This window comes from Crinia signifera, chromosome 1 (genome assembly GCF_055691185.1).
Source record: "Crinia signifera chromosome 1, ASM5569118v1, whole genome shotgun sequence".
In the NCBI taxonomy this organism is placed as follows: domain Eukaryota; kingdom Metazoa; phylum Chordata; class Amphibia; order Anura; family Myobatrachidae; genus Crinia; species Crinia signifera.
In genome coordinates, this window is record NC_139217.1 from 156,171,030 (window position 1) to 156,188,329 (window position 17,300).

Here is a 17,300-nt window from a genome sequence, read left to right on the forward strand (position 1 = left end):
GGCAGTGGATGCCATGACTACCCATTGGCAGGGAGATCTTCTTTATGCATTCCCTCCTATTCCGATGTTAGCAAGACTGTTAAAGAGGGTACAGGACCAGAAGGTCCCGGTGATCCTTGTGGCCCCAGATTGGCCAAGGAGGTCTTGGTATTCGAGGCTTCAGAGGTTATCAGTGGATTCATGGCGTCTACCTCTGAGACCAGACCTGTTAAGACAAGGCCCATTCAATCATCTGGATTCCGATCGATTGATTTTGACGGCTTGGTTATTGAAACCGCCATTTTGAAAAAGAAAGGATTTTCTGACGCAGTAGTGCAGACTATGATAAAAGCCAGAAAGGCTGTTTCTTCTGCAAATTATTATAGAGTCTGGAAGACTTATATTAGATGGTGTGAGAGGCAAAAAAGCTCACACATCTCACTTCAAATTATCAAAAATGTTGGATTTTTTACAAGATGGATTTTCTTCGGGCCTAAGTCTTCAGTCGTTGAAGGTGCAGATTTCGGCCTTGTCCATCTATTTTCAAAAAAGAATTGCCATTTTACCGGAGATTCAAACTTTTTTACAAGGGGTATCCAAACTGAAACCCCCTTACAAGCAACCAGTAGCACCTTGGGACCTGTCACTGGTTTTGGATTGCCTTCAGAAGGCACCTTTTGAGCCTTTGAGGTCGGCTGACTTGTTTCTCACGTGGAAGTTAGTGTTTTTGTTAGCAGTAGCATCTGCTAAGAGGGTGTCTGAGTTGGGAGCCTTGTCATGCAAATCTCCCTTCTTAATCTTTCACGATGACAGGGCTGTTCTGAGAACAGTGCCGCAATTTTTACCGAAGGTAGTCTCTGCCTTCCATTTAAATCAGGAGATAGTTCTACCTGTGTTTCAACCCCCAGAGGGTTCCAAGAAAAGGGACAAGTTGAAGACTTTGGATGTTGTGCGTGCCTTACGCATATATGTGGACAGAGTGAAGAGTGTTAGAAAGACTGACACTTTATTGGTATTGTATGACGTACATAAAATTGGTTGGCCTGCATCTAAGCAGACCATTGCTAGGTGGTTGCGATCTGTGATAGCTTTTGCATACACCAAAGTGGGTAGGCCTGTACCGGCCAGAATTAATGCGCATACCACCAGGTCAGTTGCTACCTCTTGGGCGGTCCGACATGGGGCCACAGCGGAGCAGGTTTGCAGAGCTGCCACTTGGTCATCTGTTCACACATTTGCCAAATTCTATAGATTCCATGAGTTCGCGTCGGAGGACGCATCATTCGGGCGAGCAGTGCTGAGAGCTGCAGACCTGAGCGTACCCTCCCAAAGGACCGGCTCTGGAACGTCCCAGTGTTGAGCTGTGTCACCAGGACCATTGAAAGAGAAAAAGGGATTTTTGTAAGAACTTACCGTTCGAATCCCTTTCTCTGATATGGTCCTGGTGACACAGCGATCCCTCCCTTACGCTCAGTAAGTATGCCAGAATTTCATGATGTTCATGTTAAAATGGTTAAAAGTTAACAGTTTCTGTTATAAAATGTGCATATAATATGTGCAGGCGTTTGTACTGAGTTAATGTATTCCAGTGGCTTTGAAAGTTGAACTGAAGAGTCCAGGGATGCAGTAGGGGAGGAGCCTACCCTCTAAAGCTTTAGGATAGGTGCCTGGCTCCTTCGGACCCTCCTACATCCCAGTGTTGAGCTGTGTCACCAGGACCATATCAGAGAAAGGGATTCGAACGGTAAGTTCTTACAAAAATCCCTTTTTTTTCACCATGGAATGTGTTTGTTCACTTTTCCTAGCTGGTTACAACAACCTAGAAGTGGCTGAATATCTCCTAGAGCATGGTGCAGATGTAAACGCACAAGACAAAGGAGGACTTATTCCCTTACACAATGCAGCATCATATGGGGTAAGAACTCCATATGGTATGGTTTGGATGTTCTGTAATATTCAGTAGAGTGTTGGCATCTTTGTCCGATTCTGCACGGTAACCAAGTACTTGGTAACCATGCAGGAGCAAAAGCATTGAACGCTACCTAGCTATTTCCTTTATGGAAATTTGCTATTGTCTTCACCCAGATTTAGGCAATCACTGCACACCCTGTAAACCTTGGGAAGTTCCTTTATTTCCAGGCTGCAGTACACCTTATGTATGGCACAAGTGAGAGATATGAGCAGGAGAACAATGATAAGCTAGAAAGGTGTGAGGTGCAAAGGGACAGGCATGAAATAGATGGACATGGGTTTGGGTATCAGAACTTTTGAAGGTGGGGAAAACCCCGACCAGTGATTAGAGCTGACAGTTAGCCCCTGTCCCTAGAACCCCCACCTGAATGGGGGGACAGAGACCAGGGAGAAGAGATAGACAAAAAAAACAAGGAAGTGATAGATAGAGGTCAGAGATGAGACAAAGGGATGTCTTGAAGCTAGAGAGAAATAGTAAAGGGGTGGGAAGTATGCGGCTAGAGCAGCAGAGACTGGATGAGGCTATATCATGGCAAATTACGTATTAAGAGAATGTATAACAATATTGCCTTAATATAACCTAAATCTGGCACTGTAAAGAAGCCTCCTTGTGATATGGAAATCTAGTCCTCTCCTCACATGTACTTGTTAATGCAAGTCTGCCTTCTCTCCCTCCTTATCTTTCTTGCATAGAGTATAGTGAATGAAGGTGCAGCGGTTAATTGAGAACTATTAGGGTGCTTTTCCCCATGAAGTATTGTTAGCACTATGGAGTGCCAATCTTTGTTAGAAAACCACCACAGTGTTTGTTTAAACCAGAATTACCTATAAAGGTATATAGAAAAGATAAACAAATGTTATTACAATTGCTTGACAAACTAGCAATAGTAGCTGTATTCAGTCAATTATCTTTGCTTGCAAACCTCCACAGTTTTAGATTATTTAACACACAATGGGCAGTATTCAATGACAAACTTCTCCGTGCATGGAGAGCGTTTTATTTCGCTCTCCATGCCTTCTCCGTGTTCCGGAGGGCTCGCTGCCACTCCTGCTCCCTCTATTCAATGTGGTTAAGACTCGCCGCCACTCGCGGCGAGTCTTAACCCCTGCAGCGGACGAGCGTCCGCGGCAGGGAGCTTTCAGGGAGCCGGGGGTTGGAGCAGCCAGAGAGATTATAGTCTCCCTGGCTGCTCCAGAGGAATGTGGAGATGAGGGGGGCTCTCTGAGACCCAGGCAGCACAGGCTGCCCCTCCCTATAGCCAGCGGGGGACCCAGTATTCACTGCACCCGATCGTGCATATTAACGATCGGGTGCAGTGAATATATGAATATGTAATGAGCGGCTCGAGCGCTCCGGCCCCCTGCTGGCTGCACTGTGTAAAAAAAAAAATATTTTTTTTTAAATTAAATATATATTCATGTGCTATAAGCACATGAATAAAAATAACATGCCCCTTCACAGAAAAATAAAAACTGATTTTTTGACACCAAAATTAAAAAAAAAAAACCTTTTAGTTTAAAAGTTCACATTCCAGCTCCCCTTCAAAAGATGGAGAATTGCTACACGGAGAGACACGGAGAAAATCACTTAGAAAGACGGAGAGAATTTCACATTGAATAGGGTTGCTCGCTTTTGGAGAGCAAAATGCTCCGTCCAAGGCGAACAAAGCACAAATTCTCCACAAAACACGGAGAACTTTTCTCATTGAATACTGCCCAATGACTGAAAAGTATATAGAAACAGTAAAAAATATTTGTAAGTATTCCAATTGTTTGACACATTGGCGAGATGAAGCAGTTCTTCATTCAGTTATATATTAAGGACCTTTGCAGCATTTTCTTATTTTCATTGAATTATTTTTTCTTCCCTTTTGCAGCATGTTGACATTGCAGCTTTATTGATCAAATACAACACTTGTGTGAATGCCACAGATAAATGGGCATTCACACCTCTACACGAAGCAGCCCAGAAAGGAAGGACGCAACTGTGTGCTCTGCTTTTGGCCCATGGTGCAGATCCCACCATGAAGAACCAAGAAAGCCAAACCCCACTAGATTTAGCTACAGTAAGTGATTCTTTGTTTTATAAAACCACTTTCAGGATTGGTCTGATCCTGCAAGCATTGGGTAACTTGGATGACTTTGAATTCCGGTTTCTCTTCCACAGAAAGAGCATCTACCTTCATAGGCAGTTCAACATTATACTTTAATTTTCATAAAAATATGTATATGAACATTAAAAGAGGCACAAGATGTAATTTTTTTAAGTCCTCCCCTACTGCAAGAAACATTTCTGAATGCCTGCTTACAGTCAAATTTCTTTCTAGGTATAGGGGGTATCTTATTTACCCAGTGGTAGCTTATTGCATAGAAAAAATAGTGTAGTATTGCAATTTTAGCACAATAGTATTATCGGGCTATCCTATTGCAGTCCGTTTTTGCCACACGGTAAACTGTCTGCTATAGACCAATAACAGGAGATGAAGGAAAGTTTCCGGACCCATGTGTTCTTGTCACAAAAAAACGGGTCTCCTATGGCTGCTTGCTGGGGATTATGCTTCTCAAGCCTGAGGCCCGCAAAGCAGAGTCTTCTGCTGCGATCTAAAAGGATAGCCATGGGTGTTTTCATTAGCTGCAGTAATGCAATGCGAATAAATTGATATCCCCAACATACATAAGGCATGATCTGCCAAGTTAAAGTTAAGTATAGACTAAATAAATGTATAATACAGATAATTGCATAAATCTATCTATCTATTTGAACACATATTATAAATTATACAATTTTTTAAGCCCCCCATACACTATTTTGAGATATCACATGTGAACCTTGCATGCTATACCCCGGCAGCCGGATTGCATGCGATTCATCATGTGTGGTCTCTTAGATATGATGCACCTCATGCAATCCAATGCGCGGGACTACACATCGGATCAGAATCAAAAGTAAAACACTTACGATTTAACACTTTTTTTCCACATGATTTATTGGCCCGATGCATCAAAATTGTGTGAAATGGGCCCAAATCTCACTAGTATATGGCAATTATGAGATTACAAGGGGATTCATGATTAAAATCAAAACATATATTTAAAGCTGCACTCTGTAACTAATCTCCCATGTCTTGTCTATTCTTAGGCAGATGATATTAGAGCTTTACTGATAGATGCAATGCCGCCCGAGGCTCTACCAAGCTGCTTCAAACCTCAAGCAACAGTAGTGAGTGCCTCAATCATTTCACCAGCATCTACTCCATCGTGTCTGTCGGCTGCCAGCAGCATTGATAATCTTACTGGTCCGCTGGCTGATCTTGCTGTTGGAGGAACATCAAATGCTGGTGATGGAGCAGCAGGGACAGAAAGAAAAGAAGGTGAAGGTAAGCACGAGTTAGAACCTACTCTTAATGTTTGATCTGTTTAACATTCAGTAGAATATTGATTAAGAATGAGCCTTTGGTCCCATTCTAATATTAACTTCTTGAACACTCACATTGAGGATCTGGAACAGGTTCTAGTATCTAGCCAAGTACCTCTATGTCACTGTATAAAGAGAGTTTCTTACATATAGGAGGTTCATTCTGGTTGACGTGCAATGCTGTGAAATTCACAGATTTGCGTGTTGTGCGTATCGTTAAAAGAAATGGTCTATTGTGTAGCTGTGTACATACCTTTTTAGATATGTTTAGAAGACTACAGTCTATGGGGCAGGTCCATAAACAGTAAGGAAAGAATTGGTATTAAAGCAGCATTGGCACTTTAAAAAAAGATGACTGCTGTGCTTGGTCTTGATTTGATTAGTGCGTACTCTCTAAAGAATTAACGGAAACCTGTGCCTCTGATTTAATAATCTAAAATAGTTTAATTAAGAACACTTGATGACCGTACTCTTGACAGCATAAATAATCACATAAACATATATTAAAATAGTTTGAAAATTCACATGAAGTCACAATTACCATAAAGATCTAGCTTGAAGGTCGGCCCTCTCAAATGAAACAGTCAGCAAGGATTCCCCATGCTCAGTAAAATGTAGCCGTTAAGAAAATGTCACTTTGTAAGTTTGTAAAAGAGTTTGTTGCAAAATCAGTTGCTAATTCTGATAGATGGCAGTTAATCGTAGGCTAAAAAGATAGTTTTAAGGGGGTATTCAATCTTGGTTCACAGCTGTCGAGCTGGCCCGACAGCCGTGACCCGGTCCCATTCTCGGTCTGCTCGACCGAGAAAAAGCAGGCGGGATTCAATGTCCCGCCTGCAGCGAGCTGCTGCCGGGAAAAGGCGAGTTGCAGCCGAGAGCTTTTCACTTCCCAGCCGTTCTCGGCAGAACGAGCCCGACTGTTTGTGAAGTCGGGCTCATTCTGCCGAGATACCCTGTTCAATGCTTTCAGGGAAAACAGCATTGAATAGGGCCCTGCAGCCATCTCCCCCATCGGGAGATGGCTGCGGGTGATTGAATACCCCCCTAAATCTTTACTAAAACTATCTATTTCTCTGACATGCAGCAGGGGCCACTGGAGATCACATTGGGTATTAGAGCTGGGAGTGGTGGGAGCTAGGCACTACTTAATTTGTTTAGGGGAGTCTGGCTCCTCCCCTCTAAGACCCATCAGCCCCCAGTGAGAAAATTGTGCCTGGGAGCCAGGTCACAGTTTTTTACTGCTCCTGCTCCTGAGTATGTGCGTCCGGGTCCCAGGCCGCTCCTGCACAAGTGATGGGGGGACTGACCGGGGTGCCCGGAGGCCGCTCCGGTGCTAGATACACACTGCATGATGGTCAGCTTCAGTGGCGGCAAGTACCCGGGGGTGAGGGGGGAGTGTATTACACGGAGGTGGGCATGGCGCGGTCCTGCACATGTATTTGCACATTTATGCACACACACAAAATGCATAACTTGCCCTGTGTTAATGGCGCACTTTTCCTATTTAAGGCTCACTGCGCCCACTATCTCCTGTAAGTCTGGGGAAATAGCAGGCACAGAATCATTGTTTAAAACATTAACAGGGCTTATTCCCATCCAGGGCTCATAGACCCCAGGGGATTTGGTCTGCGACCGCGTGTGTGTCAGTGTGTACTTGAGTGTGACAGCACTGAATGGTTTGTTGGACTGGGCTTGTTCAGTTACCATGATGGGCAGGTCCAAGGCTTCCCAGAAAGCATATTCTTGTGCTTCCTGTGCTGCAAAGTTCACTCAGTATTCTGTAGATGGGAACTCTACGGTCTGCCAGGTCTGTGCAGAACTCCCGGCTGCATCTCCCCAGGTGGACATCCTCACTCCCCAATGGGCTTCGGTCCTGGTGAGTTCGATGTCAAAGTTGTCAGGTGAACTGGCAGAATCCCGCAGGGCAGTACCTGCGTGGGTTGCAACGCTGGCTAGGTCGGTTGACACTTTGGCCGGTTCTATGCATAGGCCTCAAAGACCGCCAGCCAGAAGCGTCCTTTTTCAAATGATATTTCATTTGAGGAAATGGATGAGGATGAGTGGGAGGAGGTACAGGATACAGAGCCTACTCCAGTTGGTATTGAGGCTCTTATTGTGGCGGTTAAGGAGGTTCTTCACTTGCCGGAAGATCCTCTTCCAGAGCCAAAGGAACTGGACCTTTTCAGTAATACTCAAAAGGCCTCACTGGTGTTCCCAAGCCCAAACCAGGAACAGCTGTTAGGGGCATGGAAGAACCCAGATAAGCGTTTTCAGGTACCCATTTGACCCGGTGGCTCTCAGTAAATGGGAGACTCCACCACCAGTGGACACATCTGTATCCAGATTGTCAAAGAAGACGACTTTGCCTGTCCCAGGGGCTTCTTCTTTAAAGGATCCCTCTGATCGCAAGTTGGAAGCTACTCTAAAAACCATGTACACAGCGGCAGGAACCTAGCTCAGACCGGCCATAGTGTCGGCATGGGTAAATAAAGCCAATGTTAAGTGGGTGCATAAGATCATTGAAGGGCTGGACTCGAATGCGCCGTTGGAGGATCTTCGCCAATTGGCGGAACATATAAAGGAATCTGCGATGTTTTTAGGTGATGCTGCAAAAGATATTTCTCTGATCTCAGCACGCATATCAGCTAATGCGATCTCAGCTAGGCAAGCCCTGTGGCTGCAATCATGGTAGGCGGATGCAGAATCTGAGAGAGCCGTTGAGGGTCTTCCATTTACAGGAGATATATCATTTTTGGGCCCGAATTGGATAAATGGATTTCGCAGGCAACGGAAGGAAAGTCAGCGTTCCTTCCTTCGGCGACTCCTCCTCCCAGTATACCGTCTTTTTAGTCCTTACGGCCGCAACGCTCCTTTCGAGGGCAGTGAAGAGGGTTTCAACCTTCCACAGGTGCCCGTCCCCAGTCCGCACCCAGAAGCCCAAGTTACCCCAGAAGCCAGTGCCATGACGGTTTACCAGCTTCTGTAGGCGTCTCCCCAGTGGGAGCTTGCCTCTTGGATTTCAGAACCCAATGGTTCTCCCTATCGGAGGATCCTTGGGTTCGCAGTCTCGTGTCGGACGGGTATGGCATCCAGTTCGATGCGCCTCCTCCTAGGCGTTTTTACCATGGTGTTGCCTGTATCGTTGGACAAGAGAACTGGCCTTCTCCAAGCAATTCACATGTCATCATTCCAGTTCCATCCTTCCAGAGAAACACGGGTTATTACTCAAATCTATTTGTGGTTCCAAAACTGGATGGCTTTGTTCGGCTCAACCTCAAATCCCTCAACCTTCTGGTTTCCTACCAGTCGTTCAAGATGAAATCGATTCACTCCGTCATAGCTTCGCTGGAACCGAGGGAGTTTATTGTATCGTTGGATATAAAAGATGCCATCTTCATATCCCCATTGGGCACCTCATCAGGCGTTCCTGCAGTTTGCCATCGGACGAGACCATTTACAGTTCGGGGCTCTACCTTTCGGGTTATTGTCAGCCCCCAGAGTCTTTACCAAGACTTTGTCTGTTGCCATAGCTTTGCTTCGGAACCAGGGAGTGACGATAAAACCATACCTGGACAATCTCATCAAGGCCCCATCGAGTCCCGGCTCAAATGATTCTATTCTTAGGCCTATGGCTGGATACGAATGCTCAGAGAGTATTCTTACCGGATGACAAGATCCACGCACTTCAACTTTTGACCCGAAAAGTATTGCTTCCTCAGTCAGACTTCACCTTTGCGTACAACTCTTGGGGAAGATGGTGGCTGCATTTCCAGCCCTGACGTGGGAGCGGTTCCGTTCAAGGCAGTTTCAGTTGGACCTCCTCAGGAAAGGAGTGGGTTCGCAGTGGGTTCTGCATCTACACAGACTGATTCGACTGTCACCCCAAGCAAGACTGTCCATACTTTGGTGGCTCCGCAAGGACCACCTGCACGAGAGATGTCGTTTTGCAATCGAAAACTGGATCGTGTTAATGACATATGCAAGCCTCCGCGGTTGGGGAGCGGTGGTACAACATCTCCGCCTACAGGGCAGATGGAATCCCCAGGAAGTCACCTATCCATCTACGTGTTAGAATTGAGGGCAATTTACAATGCCCTCCCTCAGGATCATCTTGAGGGAACATCGGTGAAGATAAGGTCGGACAACGCTACAGCGGTGGCCTATGTGAACAGGCAGGGGGGGTACGCGAAGCCGAATGGCTATGGCGGAAGTCAGAAGAACCCTACAATGGGCAGAACAGAGGAGGGTCATCCGGTGGTCGGCGGTGTTCCTTCCAGGAATAGAAAAACTGGAAGCCGATTTTCTAAGTCGGGAAGATCTCCACCCAGAAGAGTGGTCGCTACACCCCAAGGTGTTTCAGGATCTCACAATGCGGTGGGGCATTCCAGAGGTGGATCTTATGGCCTCTCGGAAGAATCATCAGCTCCCAAATTATGTGTCACGCACAAGGGACCCCTACACCATAGCAATCGATGCGCTGTCAACTCTGTATGAGTTCAACTTTGTCTACCTGTTCCCTCCTCTTCCTCTCCTGGGCCAGGTCCTCAAGAAGCTGGAGAGAATCAGTACAGGCAATTCTCATTGCCCCGTACTGGCCTCGCAGGATTTGGTTCTCTGACCTAAAATTGCTGCTAGCGGACTGGCCGTATTGTCTGCCTCTCAGGCATGACCTCCTGCAGCAAGGACCGTTCTTCCATCAGAACCTGTCTCAACTCCATTTGACGGCCTGGCTGTTGAGACCGCTGTCTTACGGGCCAAGGGTGTCCCACACTCTAATTCCGACTATGCTAAGAGCAAGAAAGCCTTCTTCGGTGGCGCACTATCACCGCATTTGGCGGTTATATGTATCTTGGTGTGAATCTCATAGTTGGCCTTTTCGTACGTTTTGGCTGTCTCGTCTCCTATTATTCCTTCAGAAGGGTTTGGACGCAGGTTTGCATTTGGGTTCTCTCAAGGTACAGGTCTCCGCTCTGTCTATTCTTTTCCAGAAGCAGCTGGCGCTTCTCCCTGAGGTGCAAACTTTTTTTCCAGGGGGTTCTCAGGGTCCAACCACCCTTTATCCCTCCAACTCCTCCTTGGGATTTAGACTTGGTGTTGGCGTTTCTGCAGTCTGATACGTTTGAGCCACTTGAAAAGGTGGACCACAAGTTTCTGTGTTGGAAGACTGTTCTTCTTTTAGCATTGGCTTCGGCTCGCAGAGTGTCGGCACTCAGTGCATTGTCTTGTAAGCCTCCGTACCTCGTGTTCCACGAGGACAGGGCTGAGTTGCGTACGCAAGCTTCCTTTCTTCCGAAGGTGGTGTCTTCCTATCGCGTAAACCAGCCAATTTATGGTTCCAGCATTTCAGGGGGACTCGCATTCTCAGGTTTCGTTGGATGTGGTCAGAGCCCTGAAGATTTATGTGGCCAGGACAAGGCCTCTTCAAAAATCTGACTGTCTGTTTGTTTTGTATGACGCTTTCCATAGAGGTTGGCCTGCATCAAAACAGACTATTGCAAGGTGGATCAAGTTAACCATCCCATAGTGCGTACCTCCATGCGGGTAAGGTTCTGCCTTCTACATTGATGGTGTATTCCACCAGGTCGGTAAGTACTTCTCGGCCGCCAGGCATGGTGCCTCAGTCTCACAGCCGTGTAGGGCGGCCACATGGTCATCTTTGAACACGTTTGTTCGCTTCTACACTTTTGCCTCTTCGTCGGCGACTGTTGGTCGCTTAGTGCTACAGGATCCCCAGCGCTCTCCCTCCCGGGCCTGGTCTTTGGAACCTCCCCCATGTGATCTCCAGTGGCCCCTGCTGCATGTCAGAGAAAAGAGGATTTTGGTACTTACCGGTAAATCCATTTCTCTGAGATCAGCAGGGGCCACTGGACGCCCTCCCAGCTTGTGGATCCTGCCTGTTGTGGTTGCTGCGTGGGTCTAGTTTGGTTTCTAACTGACTGTGTTGTGTTTGTGTTATGCTAGTTCTTTTCTGTTACCTTCTCCTCTAGTGGGCCAATTTCCTCACTGGGGGCTGATGGGTCTTAGAGGGGAGGAGCCAGACTCCCCTAAACAAATTAAGTCGTGCCTAGCTTCCAGCATTCCCAGCTCTAATACCCGATGTGATCTCCAGTGGCCCCTGCTGATCTCAGAGAAATTGATTTACCGGTAAGTACCAAAATTCTCTTTTGCATATGATTTCCTCCTGTCTGTCAGAATTAGCAGCTGCTTTGCAACTATTTTATAAATGAACAAAGTGACTTTTTTTCTTAACTGGCTACATTTTAGGGAGCATGGGGGATTCTTTCACTTCAGAAGGCCTACCTTCAAGCTAGAACTTAATGGTAATTGTGATTTCATGTGCATTTTTTTACTATTTTTAATATATGTTTATGTGATTATGCTGTCAAGAGTACTGTCATCAAGTGTTCTTAATTAAACAATTTTAGATTATTAAATGAAAAGCACAGGTTTGGGTTAATTCTTTAGAGAGTACGCACTAATCAAATAAACACCAAGCACAGCAATCATTCATGTGTTTTTTTATGCTATACCCTTCAGATTTCACCAAAATCTAAGATTACTTTCAGCGTTAGCATTACATTCATCACTTCATTTTTAGCACTGTGTGTTTCATTGATTTCTTTCAAATAAAGAAAAACTGATTTCTGTGTATAACCATGTTGGAGTTAATGGTTGTTTTATTGGTATTGTTGCCGATGTTGAATTGCCACTTTATTTACATTGTATGTCCTATTGTAGGTGCTAGTAATAGATCTACTTATTTACCTTTGTATTCAGATGTCACATGGGGTATTGTTTTTATATGATAGCTTGTACAATGTGCTTTATGTTCTTACATTTGTCAGACGTTTTACTAGTGTATTTGCATTAAAGGATTTTAGGAAAAACCTAGCTAAGAGCACACAGGGTCAAAATGTTTATATGAAAGTAATCATTATTTGTTACAGCGAAATCTGCAGAATTGCCATGACTATTATGTGCAGGTGTTGTATTTGAAAATAAACTATTAGACTTAATATACTCCTACATCTAGCCTCAATATGGAAAGCAGTGGGAGATGCCTGGCGTGAGTGAGCCGCTATGCAACTCTGCTAATGTCGGGAATTCCTTTTTATCCAAAAGTACATGCTAGTTGTGTGTGACTGAGTCTGTATACAGAATACAACAGAACTTGTATTTGAAAAATAGTATCAGCTGCTACATTGAAGCACTTTGTAGATGGGTTTGTAGACTAAGTCTTAAGCCCCCATACACACTAGGCAATATGATGAGCAATATCGCTCATTTGACAATTCTGAGCGATGTTGTTCACTATATCGCCCAGTGTGCATGCTGGTCGCCCACCGGCATTGGCAAGTGTGTATGCACTTGCTGATGCTGGCACCCCATCAAGCGACAGGGATCGGCAATATATATATGCATCATAATACAGAATATCAGTAGTCTCCTGGTGAGTTCTAGTCACATTGCATTGCGACTAAGATGCATGATCATTTTTTTTATATACCCCAAATACACCCAAGGCTAGCAGTCTTATGGAACAGGGCTCCCTTTTGAGGGGCTGTTTGGCGTGACTGCAGTAATACTACTGTATATAAGGACTATAAATATGAAGTTGATCAATTTTTGTTATTCTGTAATGTAATGACCTAAGCAATCTCTATCAGTAGATCACTTTTGTTATTTAGCAACCACCCCTCGCAGGTTTGCCATCTTTTTTATTTGTACTTTCTAACTTTTTTAAAATGCACTCTGAGGCACATACTGAGAGGGGCATTCAATCCAGGATGATGGCTGTCGATCCCTCCCGACAGCCGCGATCCTGGCCCGTTTGATCGACATGTGAACGACAGGTGAGATTCACTGTCTCGCCTGCCGATCAGCGCAAAGGGGGCATGGCCACAAAAACAGTCCTCGAATGTTGATCCGCGGCCAAGATCGTGACAATCCACGGCCGTTATCGGCAGAACGGGCCAGACAGCTTCTAAAGTCAGACTTGTTCTGCTGTGATCCAGCTTCAATGCTGTCGCTTAAAACAGCATTGAATAGGGAGCCACCGCTATTTCCCCCATTGGGAATAGCGGCGGCACATTGAATACCCCACTTAGACTTAATACAGATAATGAACCACACAGCATTGTGTATAAGTTCTGCTGGAGCTCTGCGGTCTAAAGTTCTCTGTGAAAAATGTATTCCTTTTTTGTTGGTTTATTTTTATTATTATTACTTTATCTTTTATCTTTTTTTTTTTTTTTTGCAGTTGCAGGCCTTGACATAAACATCAATCAGTTTCTTAAAAGCCTTGGTCTGGAACACCTTCGGGATATCTTTGAAACTGAACAGGTAGGAAGCTAGCTAAATGTGTTATCTTTGCTGGTGTTTTCTAAGATGAGATGGGTTTTCTTGTTGACCTGGGGAGGGGGATGCATTGCTTTGAAAAAGAGTCCAAGATGATTGCAAAAAGATAATGTGAAATGCATTGTTTATTATAGTACAACCAAGGGTGCCCCCACAGTTTATTCTGTCTACATTTCTCACCATGGATTACTTTTTATTGTTTTAATCCTACTTCTTTGTCTGCGGAACCAAGAGCAATGCATTTATCTCTTGTAATTTGTTTGTGTATTAGCACCCAACAAAATGTGCACATAACAGTTTGTAAGGGAAAAAACAGTCTTAAACTTTAGATGTTAACGAAAAAGACTCAGGAATACTTGTTCTCTAAAGAGCAGAGTTCCTTACCTGATGGCAATTTAATTTCTTCTTTGGGTTCCATGGTCCCACAGGGTGACATTGGGTTTGTAGGCGGTTCAGAGGACAGTGGCATCAATCAGCAAAGCTTTCAGGTTTTCCAGGATGCGCTGCTCCTCTCCCATATAACCCCGCCTCCATGCCTAGCTCATCAGTTTTTTTGTTGGTGCATTACCGCTGCTGAGTTTCCTGCACATTGACGACCGCACGGCAGCTCCATCCCCCTTCCGGCGACGAAACTCCCCCACCACCCTGGTCAAGAGGGGTATGCGGCGAGGTGCAGCCCGGCGCCTAGCACCGTCGGAAACCGGTAACCTCCGACAGCGTGGCCAGAGCACAGAGACAGGTAAGGCTCTCTGTGAGAGCTCTAAATCGCTGTCCTGCTGTGCGCCAGGGAGATGGGCCGCAGCAGCTGGCGTGGACACTGCTGCTTGCGGAAGGGACTCCACTAGACCACCAGGTCAAAAGTGTTCAAAATTGCTAGTCCTTGCTTTCCTACAGAGAGGGTTAGATATTGGTTTAAGGTAAGCCTTGCTTAACGCGCATATCTAGGCTCTGTCCGTCTGTTTTCAAAGGAAGATTGCTTCTCTTCCAGATATACGTACTTTCATCCAGGGTGTCATACGTATACAACCACCATATGTTCCTCCAACGACACCATGGGACATGGCGATATAGGCTCTGGCCAAACCTCTCTTCGAACCACTTTACTCTGTAGAATATAAGTGGCTCACAGCTAAGTCTGTGTTCCTTTTGGTAACTGCGTCTGCCAGACGCGTATCGGATTTATCTGCTCTTTCATGCAGACCTCCATTTCTGATTTTCCATACGTATAGGGTGGTGCTAAGAACCAAAGCTTCCCACCTGCCCAAAGTAGTCTCCACGTTTCACATCAATCAGGAGATATTGTTCCTCGCATTCAATTCGGATGTTCTCTCTCCGGCTGAACACTCCTTGGATGTAGTTAGGGCTCTAACTATATATCTGGACCGCACTGCTTCCATCAGGAAATCAGACACCCTCTTTGTACTATATGGTTTTCACAAAAAGGGCTGGCCAGGGAGAAAACAAACTGTTGCTCGCTGGATTTGTATGGTCATTCAGCAAGCTTACCAGCAAGCTAATCTCCCTTTACCATTGTGAATAAATGCACATTGTACCAGATCGGTAGGTCCATTATGGGCGGCACGCTGCGGGGCGTCCGCTGAACAACTGTGCAAGGCTGCAACAGGGTCATCTGTTCATACCTTTACAAAGTTCTATGCATTTGACACATTCGCCTCCCAAGGTGCTTCTTTTGGTCGTCGGGTCCGTCTGACACGGATTTTTCAGTGAAAAAAATGCAAGTTTATTGCATATTCAGAGATCCGACATGTTTCGAGCCACCTGGCCCGTCCTATAGATAGATAGAGATAGAGATATATATATATCTATATATATATATATATCTATATCTATATATATAGATATATTTATATAGCTATATATAGATGCCCTTTGATGAAGGTGGTTGGACACCGAAACGGCCCGTCAGGGCTAAACCTGTGGATATAAGTATATTGCTGTCTTCAGCTACTGCCACGGATGTGTTAAGTATGATGAAACCCTGTACTTTGTACTCTGCTTCATTAAATTGATTTTACTGCATGTTACATGCTGAGGTGTGCTGGACCTGTCTGTCTCAGGATTGGATTGCTCTGTCTGGGGACTGATACACAATATTGGATGATTGTCCTTGCATATAGATATATATGATAGCAGACCGTTCTTTTCTGGTGCATAATATGTCCTACAGAACCTTTCAGTAAGGTAAACCTAGGGAGATGCCTTGTTCCCCCTTACTGTTTTGTAGGACTCAATTGTTAATTATATGTACACAGTAGTCTCTTTGGTGTGGATTTGTTTTGGTATTCATATGCACACATATTTCAATGTGAATTATTGTGATCTAAAACTATGTATTCCGTATGTTTTGCTTTAAGTCTCCAGCTACATTTTATTACCTTCAGTGTCTGTTGATTGCATGCTGAAAATTCAGAATTCATTTTTGGTTCCAGTACAGTTGTGCAGAAACTCTACATATTCCTGAATAACAATGAGATTCTGATGCTCCCAGCAGGCATTCATATTATCTAGTATAAATTTATGTCTGTTCCAAAAGATCATTTAAAATAAAAGTTATGTTGCATATAAAGACATCATTGAAACGGTCTCAAGAGTGGATAACTTTTTCCTGCTTTACATCTTTGGAGCTAATTTTCTAGTTTCCTTCTGTAAAACCTTCATGGAACACAAGCAAAGTTGGCAATTACCTACATGTTCAATAATACAACATTTTACCATTTGGCACTGTATGAGTTACACACATACAGTAGTAATAAGGCATATGTCTTATACCCCATTTCCACTGAATTCCTAGGTCTGCCCTGGGATTTGGAATGTGGCTTCAATGCATATCCAACCCATTGACGCTATACTGGCAACCTAGGTTATTCCTGTGTCACCACTCCCTACGATTTTAGGGGATCTAGGTCGAATAACCCAAGTTCCATTTTTGCCTAACCCCCGTACCTCATCACCTAGCCCTACTCCCCCTTCGGACCTTAACCTCTGCACCCCGCCACTCAAATCCTAACACCCCACACGAACACACCCGCATTGCAAATTCCTGAACGTAACCACCCATCATACTCGTTTGGGATGCCGGCTGTCAGGATTCAGATGTCTGCTTCTGGATCCATTTTTTTTTCATGTTCCGGCACTGGTGTTCTGACGCCAGTCAGGATTTCTGAAACGTGATCTGGGGTTGTAACTGCATCCTTTGTGTAGTTACCAGCTAGTCAGAATAATGGAGCATCTGGTACTCAAGGCACTATCATGTTGAGGGTTGTAGGGGTTTCTGTGTGCATGCCTGAATGGAGCTCCGTCGGACGCGTCTAGTGGCCACCAGTGCACCATGGAGTTGAGGATCAATGTTAGGCTTTATTATGATTGGTGTCTGCTCTGTTCACCAGTCACTATACAGTGGTGATTGATACACAGATATCTGTGTATATACATTCGTAGTAGGATGTGCCACCTTTTGTCTGATCATTATTATTGGTGCTTGTTTTGATATTCTAGTATACAGAATTGTGGCATACATGTGTACAGTATACTATACAGCAGAAAGAAAACGTCATTG

General features: G+C 44.8%; 1 protein-coding gene across 2 annotated transcripts in view; it reads left to right on the plus strand.

Moving 5' to 3' along the window:
* The window catches only part of TNKS (tankyrase), a 210,897-nt gene that overhangs the window by 160,583 nt on the left and 33,014 nt on the right, over positions 1 to 17,300 (plus strand). For both annotated transcript variants that reach the window (XM_083174989.1, XM_083174993.1), the window contains exons 17-20: positions 1,785 to 1,894; positions 3,828 to 4,016; positions 5,090 to 5,327; positions 13,626 to 13,708. In XM_083174989.1, coding sequence (XP_083031115.1) covers positions 1,785 to 1,894; positions 3,828 to 4,016; positions 5,090 to 5,327; positions 13,626 to 13,708 — 620 coding nt within the window. The remainder of the gene's footprint in view (positions 1 to 1,784; positions 1,895 to 3,827; positions 4,017 to 5,089; positions 5,328 to 13,625; positions 13,709 to 17,300) is intronic.